Below are 14,968 nucleotides of genomic sequence, written 5' to 3'. Positions count from 1 at the left end.
TGTGAAATGGAGAGCAGGGACAGTCTACTCAGTATTAATCTGCTCATCTCTACTTCACATTGTTCATTAAAATCTTTTAGTGCAGCTAGCCATGGATTATCCCTTACATGACTGACATCTGAATGTCGTGACAGGACCATCAGAATCAGTTTCAGATTCTACTTTAAGAAAGCTGTACTAGACGAATAAAACTTTCTATATTTAAGATACTAAAAGATACTTTCTGTATTTGTTCTAATAGTCTAACTGTATGATTGCAGAGTGTGCCTATCGTTATGAGAAGGAGAACGGAACAGTCTCCAGCATCAAGAGCCGCCCAGATGAGAGGAGATCTTTGAGGATTAATGGAGAACTATGACAAACCTATGACACGTGTTAGAACATTGTGTCAGTGTCAGAGATAAACTCTTAATATATGCATTCATTTAGGTTTTGAGGATTTGCAAGGAAGAGGTGAGGATAGGGTTGCCAACTTCAGGAAATGAAAATAAGGGACAATCATTGTTTTTATTAGAAAATAAGGGACAGAATAAGGCACACACTCACAATATTTGTACTGTACCACACAGTGTATGTCATTTCAGTATCTGCAGTTAAGTGTGTGTATAAAAGATGTTTTTTTACTTAGAAGGGAGAGGTTATTATCAGTGTATCAGTGACCAAGTCTGAGTGGACATCCATGACATGAGTTCCTCAAGGTTCAATTCTTGCACCGTTCCTGTTCAACCTATATATGCTGCCACTGATCCATATAATGAGAAAGAAACAAACTGCATATCACAGCTATGCAGATGACACCCAGATTTACCTAGTCCTATCGCCTAATGACTACAGCCCCATCTTATTTTGCCCACTGATCTCTATTCATATTTATATTGATCAATGACCTACCAGTTTTAGCTACATTCAATTGAAAGCAGTTGGCAACACTGATTTCTTGCTTGTTTGTTTGAATCAAATATTGTTTAACTTAATATAATATATTTTATATTAATATATTTTTGCCTGCTCAGTTTTGTTTGCCTGGTTGCATATATTGTAAATACTGATTTTTAGGGAGTTAGATATTGTATTTTTATTTTATTTTATTTTATTTTGAGTTAGGGTTTAGGAAAGAGGTTTAAAACAATGAAGTTTTGTTTGTTATTTTGGCCCAGTCAGCCCCTGAATCACAAGTCCCAAATTTAAAGTCAATATATTTATCATTGAGAAATGTAGTTAATTTGAACAGAGTCTTTCATGTTGCACCATTTCCCTAGACGGAGTGTAACAAGATGAAATTCTTAAGGTAAACGCATACCTTGAGGCTAAGGTCCAAAAACTAAAAATCACGATTATCACAGTATTGTGCTGTTTGCAGTGTATCACGTTGAAGGAGACTGATCCATTTCTGTTTTGACAATTTATGTGTGAAGTATTATGTGTATTGTTTTTTTTGTTGTTGTTGTTGTTGTTGTTTTTTTTTTTTGTTTTTTTTTTTATACATGTATTGGGTTTATTATTGCCTTGCCCATGTGTCTTCCATTATGAAATTTTAATGTGTCCTGTTTGGAGTAAAACTAACTGAAATATATTGTGTAATAAGAGGAAATAAAGCACTATTTATTACACCAGCACTAGGTTAAGTTATTTTGATTAAAGGTCACAAAGGACACATGAATGTAAAATAATAATGTGCACAGATAGATTATTTTCAGAGGTGTAAAGTATTTGAGTAAATGTAATTAGTTACTCTACTTAAGTATCTTTTTGGCTACTTTGTAGTTGTACTGAGTATCAAAGATATTAGTAAGTTTTACTCACTACTTGACTACATTTTTGAACAAGTAAATGTACTTTTTACTCCAATACATTTGTGAAGAGTAATGCAATTTCACCTTACATTTTGCAGCTAACCTTTTCTGCAGCAGTTTGTTTCTGCTGTAAAGCAGCAATATCGCCATCTAAGGGCATTGAAGGTACTATATCTTGTGAGTTTTGCCTTTACTCACCCAAACTTGTCAGTAAGGCTACTTTACATGAATGCAAGTGCATTAGCAGGTAGTTGCTGAATCACAGGTGTTTGATTTAGGATATGAGGTCATGAATGCAGCCGATGATGAGGCCGAAACAAGCACATCCAGTGTAAGTAGACTTTGACTATTTAATTTTAACATTATTTTATTTATCCACTATATTGACAAGACCTTTTTGACATATATTGGTTTACGTATGGCAGATGTTACATTATATATATATATATATATATATATATATATATATATATATATATATATATATATATATATATATATATATATATATATATAACATTATATATATAACATTATATATATAACATTATATATATTACATTATATATATTACATTATATTTGTAGACGTTTAAAAGGTTGTTGTGTCGACCTTGATTTATTTCAACATTGAGGTGTTCAGTTTTATTTTGATTTTAGAAAATAAACTTGATTTCTCATCTTACAAATCAGCTGTTTCTTATTTTCTCTGGCTTGTCTCTCAGGTGTTGAGGACTAGTGCATCTCTGAGCCTACATTCAGCACGAGTAAAATACTTGAGTGCTGTTAAAATCAGATACTGTAAGAATTTTACTCAAGTCGTATTGGAATTGGTTACTTGTAACTTGTAATGGAGTCATTTTCACTCTAAGGTATCAGTACTTTTACTCAAGTATGTTTTTCAGGCACACTTTACACCTCTGCTTATTTTTCTGCTCAGGCTAGAACATTACGACTACATAAATAAATTATTGTGAACCCCAATATTGTCCTATTTTGTCATTTTTATTAACTTTTTTATTGTGTCATTGTAATTTCAGAGAATTCTGAAATAGTCACTGTTCATCACTGTTTGCAGGTACAGTACCATATAGAATTTAAAGAGTGCCATAAACTGATGACTTCCTGTCACAAAATTGTGCAGTAATTTAATAAAATTCATATAACACCACTAAATTTACTAAATTATTATTAACACTTAACTTATGCATTTCTTTGGGAATTTTACATAAAGACATTTTATGTAATTTTATTCTGGGAAAAACATTTTCATGAATTGACCAGTAGATGGCTGCAGTGATCCACACATGGCGCACATTCAGACCAGAGATTCAAACAGAGGGCCTCGAGATGAATTCAGATGATTTCAATGAAGCTATAGGCCTATTAAAATGATATAAAGATAATATATATCAATTAATAAAACGGAATAAATAGGCGTTTAAAAGATGAATATATCATGATTCTCATTTCAGATGCACATTACACTGCACATTGCAATAAATAAACTTTTAAAATATATGAACTCTATATGCAGTGTAGTTTATGATGGTGTTGCTTTAGTAATACACTAAATTTCCCATCAATAAAGAACACTTCTATTCTATTCTACTGTATTGTATTGTATTGTATTGTATTGTATTGTATTCTATTCTATTCTATTCTATGAATGAATCTATCTATCTATCAAACTAAATCTATCTATCTATCTATCTATCTATCTATCTATCTATCTATCTATCTATCTATCAAACTAAATCTATCTATCTATCTATCTATCTATCTATCTATCTATCTATCTATCTATCTATCTATCTATCTATCTATCTATCTATCTATCTATCAGAACACAAACAACAACATACAAAACGTGTTGCATGATTCACATTATAAACTTGCTATATTGGATATTATTGTTGACATTTCATTGTTTCACATACAGTATTACAGGTGCCAGTAAAGATAATAACCACAATAAACTTTCAGCATGACTGATTTAAAATGAGAGTTATAAACATGTCAGTGCCAAAGACAAATGCGTGACGTTCAACTTCCGTGCACAGCAGTATTATCATGTTATTTATTATATATTTAAATTATATCATCATAAGACAAGGGGCGTGGTTAAGAACGCAGTGGGCGTGAGCGAGCCGTAGGGGGCGTGTCGAGGTGGACGCGCGCTGTGAGGATGTACATCAGCGTAGTTTCCACGATGCATTTGACAAGCTAACGCCGCTCCGCTTGTGTCATATCCCGGAGAACCGACTTCCGTTGAAGCCTAGCTCTCTCTTTGACACTTCGGGCTCATTTGTATCTTTCGGCTGTTTGTATCGACGCAGGTTGGCATCCTGGCACGGAACATGAACATGGCCGCGCTGCTCCCCGAGGTTCGAGGACTTCAGACCGAAGAGGTAAATAAATTCAGCTGTCATATCATGTGATGTGTTATATCAGTCATAGTAATACTGTAATACTGCATAAACATCACCCAGTCTCCAGCTCGTGTGGTCTCTGTGGTCTCAGAGGAAGTTCTGCTCCACTTTGTGTTATGATAACAGCATGACGTGCTGTTTGTTTGTTTAATTATGGCACATAACTGACATATAACCATGTTTGCTATCGATTAAGATGGGATGTGTTCGATTTGGTTATATATATCACTTTATTTCATTTTTATTGTAGTCTCGTGACTCTTGCGCAACATTTACAGTATACTTCTGAGGGCTTATATGACGCCATACCTACCACATGACGTCACGTGTTTATTATATAGCATCTTTTTGATCACATATAATCTCTTTATATTTATTGTTTGTTGCTCTTTTAGGGGTGTTGCTAGCACTTTTTGGTATATAATCATGTTTTAAGGACCTCAAAACTATTTTTTTAATGTTACTTTTGGGGCCATCGCATACTTCTAAGCAGATATTCAGAATGTATGTATGTTCTTATAGGAAAATAGACCAAAAACATCTTGTATTAATGCATGTATACACATTTTGGCTAATCAAATGCTTTCTGAAAGAAGAATGACCCACCCACTAATGGGTCAAAGTGGATCAAACTTCCTGTTTCTGTAGGAAATGCATATTCATTTGTCATCGTCAAGACATTTTAATTGTGTCTTAATCATTCTTAAATCTCTAGGCGGTACAATTCTTGATGTTCACTGTCATTTTTGTACCTTATTGAATATTTTTGCTTTCCTTCAGGATGAATCCAGAATCTTAAGGGTGAAAGTCATTGGCGGAATGGGTTTGGCCAAGAAGGACATTTTGGGTGCCAGGTCAGTATATCAGATTGTTTAGCGCCATTGCACCATGAAAAATGCCACTAGAACATGTTAATGTTAATGAAAGACAGATATAATGATTAATAAATAATATACAAACTGCCTTTTCAAAAAATACATGATGTATAAGGATTTTCAACAGACCAATTTTAAAATAAAAAAAAATAATATCTCTTGCAATTGTTCAAACATTAATAATGTTATGTACACATACATTCATATAAAAATTATAAATTAAGTGATTTTAGTGTTTTTTTTTTATTTAGAGGAATTGGCTGTAGCCTTAAAAATGTCATGTGGTGCGACTGTTATTTATCTCAAAATTAATTAATTTCCTTAACATTTTTACAAGTTCAAGTGTTTCAAAACAAAGTATTTGCAGTTCTTTTGAGATTCTGTAAAGAATGACCTTATATTTTTCTTCTAAAACTTCAGAGTTGCCTTCTTAAAGGGTTAGTTCACCCAAAAATGAAAATAATGTCATTATTACTCGCCCTCATGCCGTTCCACACCCGTAAGACCTTCGTTCATCTTCAGAACACAAATTAAGATATTTTTGATGAAATCCGATGGCTCCGTGAGGCCTGCATAGGGAGCAATGACATTTCCTCTCTCAAGATCCATTAATGTACTAAAAACATATTTAAATCAGTTCATGTGAGTACAGTGGATCAATATTAATATTATAAAGCGGCGAGAATATTTTTGGTGCGCCAAAAAATAAATAAATAACGACTTATAAAGTGATGGCCGATTTCAAAACACTGCTTCAGGAAGCTTCGGAGCGTTATGAATCTTTTGTGTCGAATCAGTGATTCAGATCACCAAAGTCATGTGATTTCAGCAGTTTGGCGGTTTGACACGCGATCCGAATCATGATTCGACACAAAAGATTCATAACGCTCTGAAGCTTCCTGAAGCAGTGTTTTGAAATCGACCATCACTAAATAAGTCGTTATTTTGTTTTTTTGCCGCATCAAAAATATTCTCGTCGCTTTATAATATTAATATTGATCCACTGTACTCACATGAACTGATTTAAATATGTTTTTAGTACATTAATGGATCTTGAGAGAGGAAATATCATTGCTCCCTATGCAGGCCTCACGGAGCCATCGGATTTCATCAAAAATATCTTAATTTGTGTTAAGAAGATTAACAAAGGTCTTATGGGTGTGGAACGGCATGAGGGTGAGTAATTAGTGACATTATTTTCATTTTTGGGTGAACTAACCGTTTTAAGACTTATTTTTCCTGTAAATCGCATAAAACTGATAAAAAAAAAGTTTTAAAAATACTTTCCACGTAAGCATACTGTATCAGTGATTCATATTTCAGCCACAGAAATTAGATATTTTATTTTTAATTTAATACAGTTATTGCTATTATTGGTCGCACCACATGATGAGTGGTCGCTCCAAATGACACAACTTAAATATCATTAAAAATCTAATTAAAGAGATCAATAAACAATAAATTTTAAACAAAAAATAGATTTTATTAAAATTTCACAACACAAAAATTACAAAAATGAAATATTGTCATTGTATTATGTGTAAACCCGGCTCTTTACATAACGCCTGATGAAAAGCTCATATCAGCTGACGACTAATTATGGTTTGAATGAGAGTTTCTGTCTTCTTCACTTGTTGAACAAGGTTTTTCCCATGATTTCATTTAACACTCACGTTTTGTGTCCGTTGACATGTTTCAGGAATTGTACGGCACATTTTAAGGACACTTTGCAGGTTTGCTTCATGCACCCCCTCCGCCAGCATCATGTTAACGTGTTCACGCGCCTTCAGTTTGTTATGAAAACACAAAATAGTTTATCTGTGCTTCATGTATCCCGCATAGTGGAAGTTTTGTTTGGACAATCTGACACTCATACAGGCTTTATCTGTTTCTAAAAAAAGAAAAAGATGTTGATTTTACAGCCTAACAGTTGAACTGGATTCAAAACGGTAAATTTTATTCATTATTACTCTTCCATTTTAGCTGAATTTTCGCTGAAAAAATTAACAATGATCATGAAATTAGTATGAAATCCAATTTGATGCACATTTCTGTCCTAGTTGTGCTCGATTTGTTAGTCACGATAAGCATTCTGCTTTGGAAAGCCCACTTTGATCATCAATCTATTCCCAGAAGGCCATAATCATGTCCCGCCCTACATTTTCTTTTCCCCCTGAATATGCTGTTTACATTGCAAAAGTAATATGAGTTGCAGATGCTGTTTCATTTTTGACTTTTAATGATTATTTAGTTTAATATTTATGTAAATACAATGTAAGCTCGGTATTTTTGCCAAGAAAAGTTATTTCTTGTTGCCACATGCTAAAGAATTCATATTATGCATAGCCTACAGTGAACCGCAGGCCGATGGAAAGGTCCCGCAGTACAGTAGATGGCAGTGTTAGCAGCCGTCCCGGCCGTCCTTGAGGATATGAACAGATCGGCCGTGCTCACTTTGACCTAAATAACACAGCTCTAGGTATGCAATCAATATCTGTGCGGGACGATATCAGCTCTCCTTCACTGTGACACTCGTTTGGAAAAGGCCAGATATTCAGAGAAAACCTTCAAATGAAACGGCTGAAAGATTGTGTGTTGCTTCCTCCTGATGAATGACATGATCCCAAACAATTTAATCTGAGCTAGACTGATGTGAGGGAATGGATGAGTACCTAACCTGTTATGGTTAGTTAAAGATTGATCCATTCCAGTATCACATGATCATAACAATCATAACATTCATTCTTGATCACGTCCTGCGATTAACAGTGGAAAATGTGACCGCAAAAATCTGAAATATTTAGCAACAGTTCTTGTATGACTCAAAGATGGGAAATTTTTCCATGTGTGCTTATGCAATATTTGTTTGTTTTCCTCTCATCCGCAGTGATCCTTACACAAGAATCTCGCTCTATGACCCGGTCAACGGAGAAATCACCAGTCTACAGACTAAAACTATTAAAAAGGTGTGTGTACAGACTCTACTACAGAATTCATCAACATTTCAACAACATTTCTCCATTTGTCTGTTCATGTCTTCTTTTTTTTTTAGACATTGGATCCGAAGTGGAATGAAGAATTCTTCTTTAGAGTAAGTGAACGGGTATTTACAAAGATCATATCGGCTTGCTGTAGCGTGAATTTGATGAAACTGTCAAGAAATGTCCCAAAATCTAAAGGAAAAATACTGTATCGGTAGTCTGTGTGGCAGGGTTCTCAAACTAGGGTTCGTGAGTCAATTAAATGGTAATAATTAATTAAATAAAAATAAAAATAAAATAAAATAAATAAAAATTAAATGCTAATAATTAATTAAATATAAATAAAATAAAATAAATAAAAATTTATTTAGAAAAAAAAAATATATATATAAACATAAAAATATATATTTTTTATTTAAATATATTATTAAATATATTATATTATTTACATAATATATTATTTAAATTTAAAACTACATTTGTAAAGTCATACTACCTTTTAATTTTTGCTGATTTTAATGACAAAAAACATTTAGTTGAGACAGGATAATAAGGGATGGTCACACTTAGGGTTGCAAAGGGGCGGAAAGTTTCCAGTAAATTTCCGGAAACATTCCACACAAACCTAACCTGGGGAATTTTGGAAATATTACAATTTGGAAACTTTACAGGAATTTATGGGAATTAATTGGAAATAAACATTTTCTTTGATCATAACATGAAATAAGTTTCTTTTTCACATTCAGTTAATTTTATTTTAGTAAATATGTAAAATAAATATATTTTTATTGCAGCAATTATGTGTTATTTATTTCAGTGTCACATGATCCTTCAGAAATCATTCTAATATGCTGATTTGATACTCAGTAATTATCAATGTTGGAAACAGTTGTGCTGCTTAATATTTTTTTGTAACCTGTAATACTTTATAAATAAAAAGTTAAAAAGAACAGCATTTATTCAAAATAGAAATCTTTTCTAATCTTTTCTAACAATGTCACTTTAATATCATTTTTTATCAATTTCACACATATGTAGTTGCTGAATAAAAGTATTAATTTCTTTCAGAAAAAAAGAAAGAAAAAAATTACTGACCCCACAATTTTGAACGGTAGTGTATATTGTTAAGAAATATTTCTATTTTAAATAAATGCTGTTCTTTTTGTATTTTTCGTACTAATTTGTATTCAAAGAATCCTGAAAAAAGTATCACAGGTTATAAAAATATTAAGCAGCACAACATTGATAACTGAGTTTCAAATTAGCATATTAGAATAATTTCTGAACGATCATGTGACACTGAAGACTGGTGTAATGAGGCTGAAAATCCAGCTTTGATCACAGGAATAAATTATATTTTAATGTATATTAAAATAGAAAACCATTATTTTAAATTGTAGTTATATTTCACAATATTACTGTTTTTTTTCTGTATTTTTGATCAAATGTGCATATTATGGACTGGGGGAATGCACAGTGCATGCAGGGGGTGTGGCCTCAATAGCCCTGCAGTAAGTCATGTGCTGTGTGAATGTGATTGAGGAATGTGCAGGGTAAAAATTCAACTGAAATTGCATTAAATCTGGTTGTTTTAACCAAAATTATGCTGGATTTTTTTTTTTTTTTTTTTTTTTTTCAACTACATTTTAGTACCCTGTTATAGGCTAACCTGCAATTCTGCAAATTCCCTGTTTATTCCCATTAATTCCTGTTAATTCTTATATATTCCCATTAATTCCCATATATTCCCGTTAATTCCCATGGAAAGTTTCCAGCTTTGAAAATTCCTGGAATTTTGCAACCCTAGTCACACTACACTTTTCATTCCATTGACTTCCGTTCATACACATACGAATGCTGGAGACCGAAAACACAAGCTCATGTGAAGAAGTTTCACATTCACTGCATTCCAAAGTTCAAGTTTGATGAACTCTGACCTGTGAATTCATATCACGTGAAGACATGTGACCACGTCGCAAACTCTTGTATGAATTAAAGCGCATATTTTTTGCAGTAAAGTGAAGTTGATTTTATATTTTTACTTTCTGGATTTTTATTATTTGTAATATGTTGAATTTATGTTTCTAAAAAGACACCACAGGATGTGACGTCATATCGACCTTTGCAGAAATTTCACGTGCTCAAAGTCTAGTGTGACCGCGGCTCTGTTTGTCATCATCATGTGTGGATATTGTGTGTGATTCTAGTAATGTGTTCTTGTGAAATAATATTGAACAGTAGCAGTCGTTGTGTTTGGTAATAATAGAGCATGTTATAGAATATGGGCTGCTCATATTTCAGCATTAGGAACCTGTTTAAAAGCTCAAGTGTTTTATAAAACCATTTTTGCATTTTATATTAATGGATCATAATGGTGTAATGTTTCAATGAGCAGCCAAAAAAAACAAGTGACAATGCTTCAGTGAAGTTTATGCAATGCATACAAATATTAAAAATACCTTAGCAATCCAATAGCAACCAACTACAGCTTTTCACGACAGAGGTTTGCATGTTTACATGCACAGAAATCAACTACCAAAAATCAGTTTATTGAACTAACCGATTTACCAGTTTACAGTATCAATAACCTGGCAATGCAAGTAAAACGTGTTTAAAATAACATGTTATTGCCCGGTGGTGACATCCATGCATTTCACTCAGAATATTCTATTCATTATAAGAGTTGTGATGTTAAATAAAGCATTAATAACTCCAGAGTATTTCAAAATCTCAAACTTGCACTGACTCATTCTCTTCTCATATTAGAAGTTTCTACAATTGTACCACTTGATAAGATAAGAGATAAGAACATACAGTATGTCTTATCTTTTATATTTCTTGGGTCAAGAAAAAGTCATAGTTTGTGATATATTGGATGTGCTTAAATTTGACGTATATAAAGATGTTTTCCTGTCACATATCACACATGCTTCAATTAGCCGACAGAACACATGTTAAAGGATTAGTTCACTTCAGAATGAAAATTTCCTGATAATTTACTCACCTCCATGTCATCCAAGATGTTCATGTCTTTCTTTCTTCAGTTGAAAAGAAATGAAGGTTTTTGAGGAAAACATTCCAGGATTTTTCTCCATATAGTGGACTTCACTGGGGTTCAACGGGTTGAAGGTCTAAATGTCAGTTTCAGAGCAGCTTCAAAGAGCTCTACATGATCCCAGACGAGGAATAAGAGTCTAATCTAGAGAAACCATCAGCCGTTTTCTAAAAAAAATAAACATTTATGTACTTTTTAACCACAAATGCTCGTCTTGCACTGCTCTGTGATGTGTCACGCATTATGTAATCATGTTGGAAAGGTCACATGTGACGTAGGCGGAAGTACTGATCCAGTGCCTACAAAGTGAACGTGCAAAGCCTAAGTCAAACGGCCTTTACAAAAAAGGTAAAACAACGATGATGGACAATCTTGAAGTTGGAGTTACTTCCACCTACACCTACGCTTGACCTTTCCAACATGATTACGTAATGCGTGGCGCATCACAGAGCAGTGCAAGATGAGCATTTGTGGTTAAAAAGTATATAAATGTTTATTTTTTAAAAAAATCACCAATCTTTCATTAGATAAGACTCTTATTTCTCGTCTGGGATCATGTAGAGCTCTTTGAAGCTGCACTGAAACTGACATTTGGACCTTCAACCTGTTAGTAACTGGAGAAAAATCCTGCAATATTTTCCTCAAAAACCTTCATTTCTTTTCGACTGAAGAAAGAAAGACATAAACATCTTGGATGACATGGGGGTGAGTAAATTATCAGGAAATTTTAATTCTGAAGTTAACTAATCCTTTAAATCTGCTGTATGTAAGGACGTTTCCTGTCACATATCACACATGCGCACTTCAATTCATAGTTTTCACATGACGTCACACCCTTAAAGGAACACCCCCCTGGAGGGCAAAACAATCTATTGCAGTAAGACAGTGATATTAAAAGACCAAATTCAATATACACCTTTTTGACTATGCATGTAAATGAACACAGAATATTAATGCAACACAAGGTTTCTCGTTAAGCGTTTTTCCCATTGAAAACCATTATAAAGAAAAAGCGTTGCATTCATATTCTGGGCTCATCTGCTCGCCTGTATATGGTATGCATCATCAAAAAGGGTTAAACTGAATTTGATCTTTTAATATCACTGTTTCATACATTAAGGCACTTTAAGGGTGGGTTACACTTAGGATTATTTATCCTCCGCCTTTGCTGCTTGATCAGCCCTTTAATTCTAACGGTCTTTCTAAGTAGTTAATCTGTGTTTTAAATTAAGTGGTGCAACACAACTCGATTTAAAATAAAACCCAAGTCAACAAATCCTTGATTAGTTGCTTAATTTAATCCTTATTGGTGCAACCCACCCTGGTGTTTTTCACGTTAGATTTCTAAGAAATCGTCCAGCTGTTTTTCATGATTGAAATCACTGCATGTGCTGTATATGGATCACAAGTGGCCAAAACATGCATTACATATTTTTGTTTTTAAGATGGAAAATTGACAGGCTTGTGCTGCAGTTGCACCCTCCAGTGTTCTGCAACAGTCACATGACTGAAAATTATGAATAAGCCAATAGAATGTGGGTTACGGTGTTTACATGCAGGGCGAAATCAGGATAAAGGGCAAAAATCTTCTATCTCTGTTGATCTGTTTATTCTTAAACCGTTTAGGATCTTATGCTGATAAAGGAAAATGGTTTAACGCGTTTACATGAACACACATGTTGTTGGCTTATTAAGCATAATCGGTTGTGCATGTAAATGCACTCATTGTTATCTAAAATTCATTTTTTCCCCTCTGTTTTTTTACACCACAGTGCTGGAAACACGTATATATAACAGTTTATATTCTGTGACGTTCCTGCTGAGTGTGTTTGACTCGACTCTTGACAGTGTTTGTACAAACCTATGAAACACAGTCTAGCTCTGCAGAGCCATCGCGTCTCTGACCTTCACATTCCTTTATAGAGGAAGACTGGCGTTCAGCATGAATCTGTACTGTCAGACGTCAAACGACTAGTCTGGTGCATAGAAGAAACTCAAAACAGGCCAGCGCGATGGCCAATAGGCACATATCTTCCTTTTTCTCTAATATGCGAAAATTACTATCAGGCCATGATCAGATTCTTACTCCAGAACATGGGATGAATGTGCAAACAGATTTGTGATGTTTTGAAGAATCACCCAGCCTGTTTGGGCAGCATGTAAAGAGAGAGGTGCAGTCACATGTTCTGGGGTCAGAGGTCAGGGGTCGAGTTACGGGGTGCGTTCGAGATGAGGGGTGCCGCTTACATTCTGCCCACTTTCCCTGCTGTTATGTGACGCATTTACTGACACGTTGTGCATATCTCTCTTCCATAGACATCGCTCGTCTTCTCAGAAACACAGATGCTGGTGCAATACCGTGGCAACATCAATATAAGGTTCTTTGGAAACTGCTCTGTTGATATTACTCATTTCAAGATCATCAATACTATATAAACACCCAGGCCTCAACCTGTTCGCATTTCCGCCCTCGGGCAGACATTACAGGTCTCTGTGCACTAGAACATCTAGTTTCTTTCCCCAGGCTATCTCTGCATTAAATAACTAGCACACCTATTACTACCTTTATAATTCATAATTCAGTACGCAATATGGTCTTTATGCCACCTGAGAGTTAGGCAATGAATAGATCCTAACTATGTAAATACATATTTTTGTGTATACAGTTGTATATAAAGTATATAATGTACACAAGTCTTCTGATCTAGATTTTTAATTTATTATTAATATTATTATTTGTTAATCATACTTATTTAAATGTTCTTTCTATTCTGTTGTGTTGTGGATATGTATGTACATTGAGCTCCTGGAAACTACAAATTCTTTGTGTTTTTGTGCACACTTGGCGATTAAAGCTCATTCTGACTCTGATATGAAGCATATTGAAGGTTAAACACTCATATATGCTTAGAAAAGTAGTTATGCTCATATTTTAGCATGATCTGAGATGTTCCTAAGAGCATTTTGAGCTTCAAAAACTGTGCAAATGAGTCACTTGATCAATGTCATGATTATTTTTTTGACTAGTGACCTAGAAATAGTGCACAATCTAAAGTGTTTATTATTTATTTTAAATAAGGATTTTTCTAGTCGACTAGTAGTCACTCATTTAAAGGGTTAACTCACCCAAAAATAAAATTTCTGTCATAAATTACTCACCCTCATGTCGTTCCAAACCCATAAGACCTTCATTCATCTTCAGAACACAAATTGAGGTATTTTTGATGAAATCCAAGAGATTTTTTTGTATCCCCCAAATAAAGCAACGCTATTACTGTTATTCAAGGTCATTAAAATAGTCCATGTGACTGCAGTGTTTCAAACTTAATATTATGAACCGACGAGAATACTTTTTGTGCGCAAAAACAAAACAAAAATAACTTTATTCAACAATGTCTTCTCTACCCTGTCAGTCTCCTGTGCTGCTTACGTTCAGTGCTTCCAGGTTCTACATCAGAACGCCGACTCATTATTGGCCGATGCTGTTCACATGACTTCTGATGCATGAGCCGGCGTTCAGACGTAATTACTTTGCTTTCTTTGGGGGATAAAAAAACTCTTGGATTTCATCAAAAATATCTTAATTTGTGTTGCAAAGATGAATGAAGGTGAGGGTGAGTAATTATGTTAGAAATTAAATTTTTGGGTGAACTAACCCTTTAAGCCAGTCGACTAGTCGGACATTTATTATATTAATTTAATTAAATATATTCTTGGGGTGTGGCATCAGAAAACAGTTTCAGGGCTGAGAAAGAATATTATATGAAACATTGTTCTACATTACAGAGAAATACTAAACCATAAAAACGAGCATTAAAATATATGTACGCTTG

At 33.9% G+C, this 14,968-nt stretch overlaps 1 protein-coding gene across 2 annotated transcripts in view; it reads left to right on the top strand.

Moving 5' to 3' along the window:
• The first annotated feature begins 3,956 nt into the window (after positions 1 to 3,956).
• nedd4a (NEDD4 E3 ubiquitin protein ligase a) overlaps positions 3,957 to 14,968 on the top strand; it is a 48,450-nt gene continuing 37,438 nt past the window's right edge. For both annotated transcript variants that reach the window (XM_067390633.1, XM_067390634.1), the window contains exons 1-4: positions 3,957 to 4,203; positions 5,005 to 5,078; positions 7,987 to 8,065; positions 8,152 to 8,190. In XM_067390633.1, coding sequence (XP_067246734.1) covers positions 4,153 to 4,203; positions 5,005 to 5,078; positions 7,987 to 8,065; positions 8,152 to 8,190 — 243 coding nt within the window. In that variant the 5' untranslated portion in view covers positions 3,957 to 4,152. The remainder of the gene's footprint in view (positions 4,204 to 5,004; positions 5,079 to 7,986; positions 8,066 to 8,151; positions 8,191 to 14,968) is intronic.

The sequence above is a fragment of the Chanodichthys erythropterus genome, chromosome 7 (assembly GCF_024489055.1).
Source record: "Chanodichthys erythropterus isolate Z2021 chromosome 7, ASM2448905v1, whole genome shotgun sequence".
Lineage (NCBI taxonomy): Eukaryota > Metazoa > Chordata > Actinopteri > Cypriniformes > Xenocyprididae > Chanodichthys > Chanodichthys erythropterus.
The sequence above is the reverse complement of the archived record's forward strand: the minus strand, read 5'-3'. Positions and strand labels throughout refer to the sequence as shown.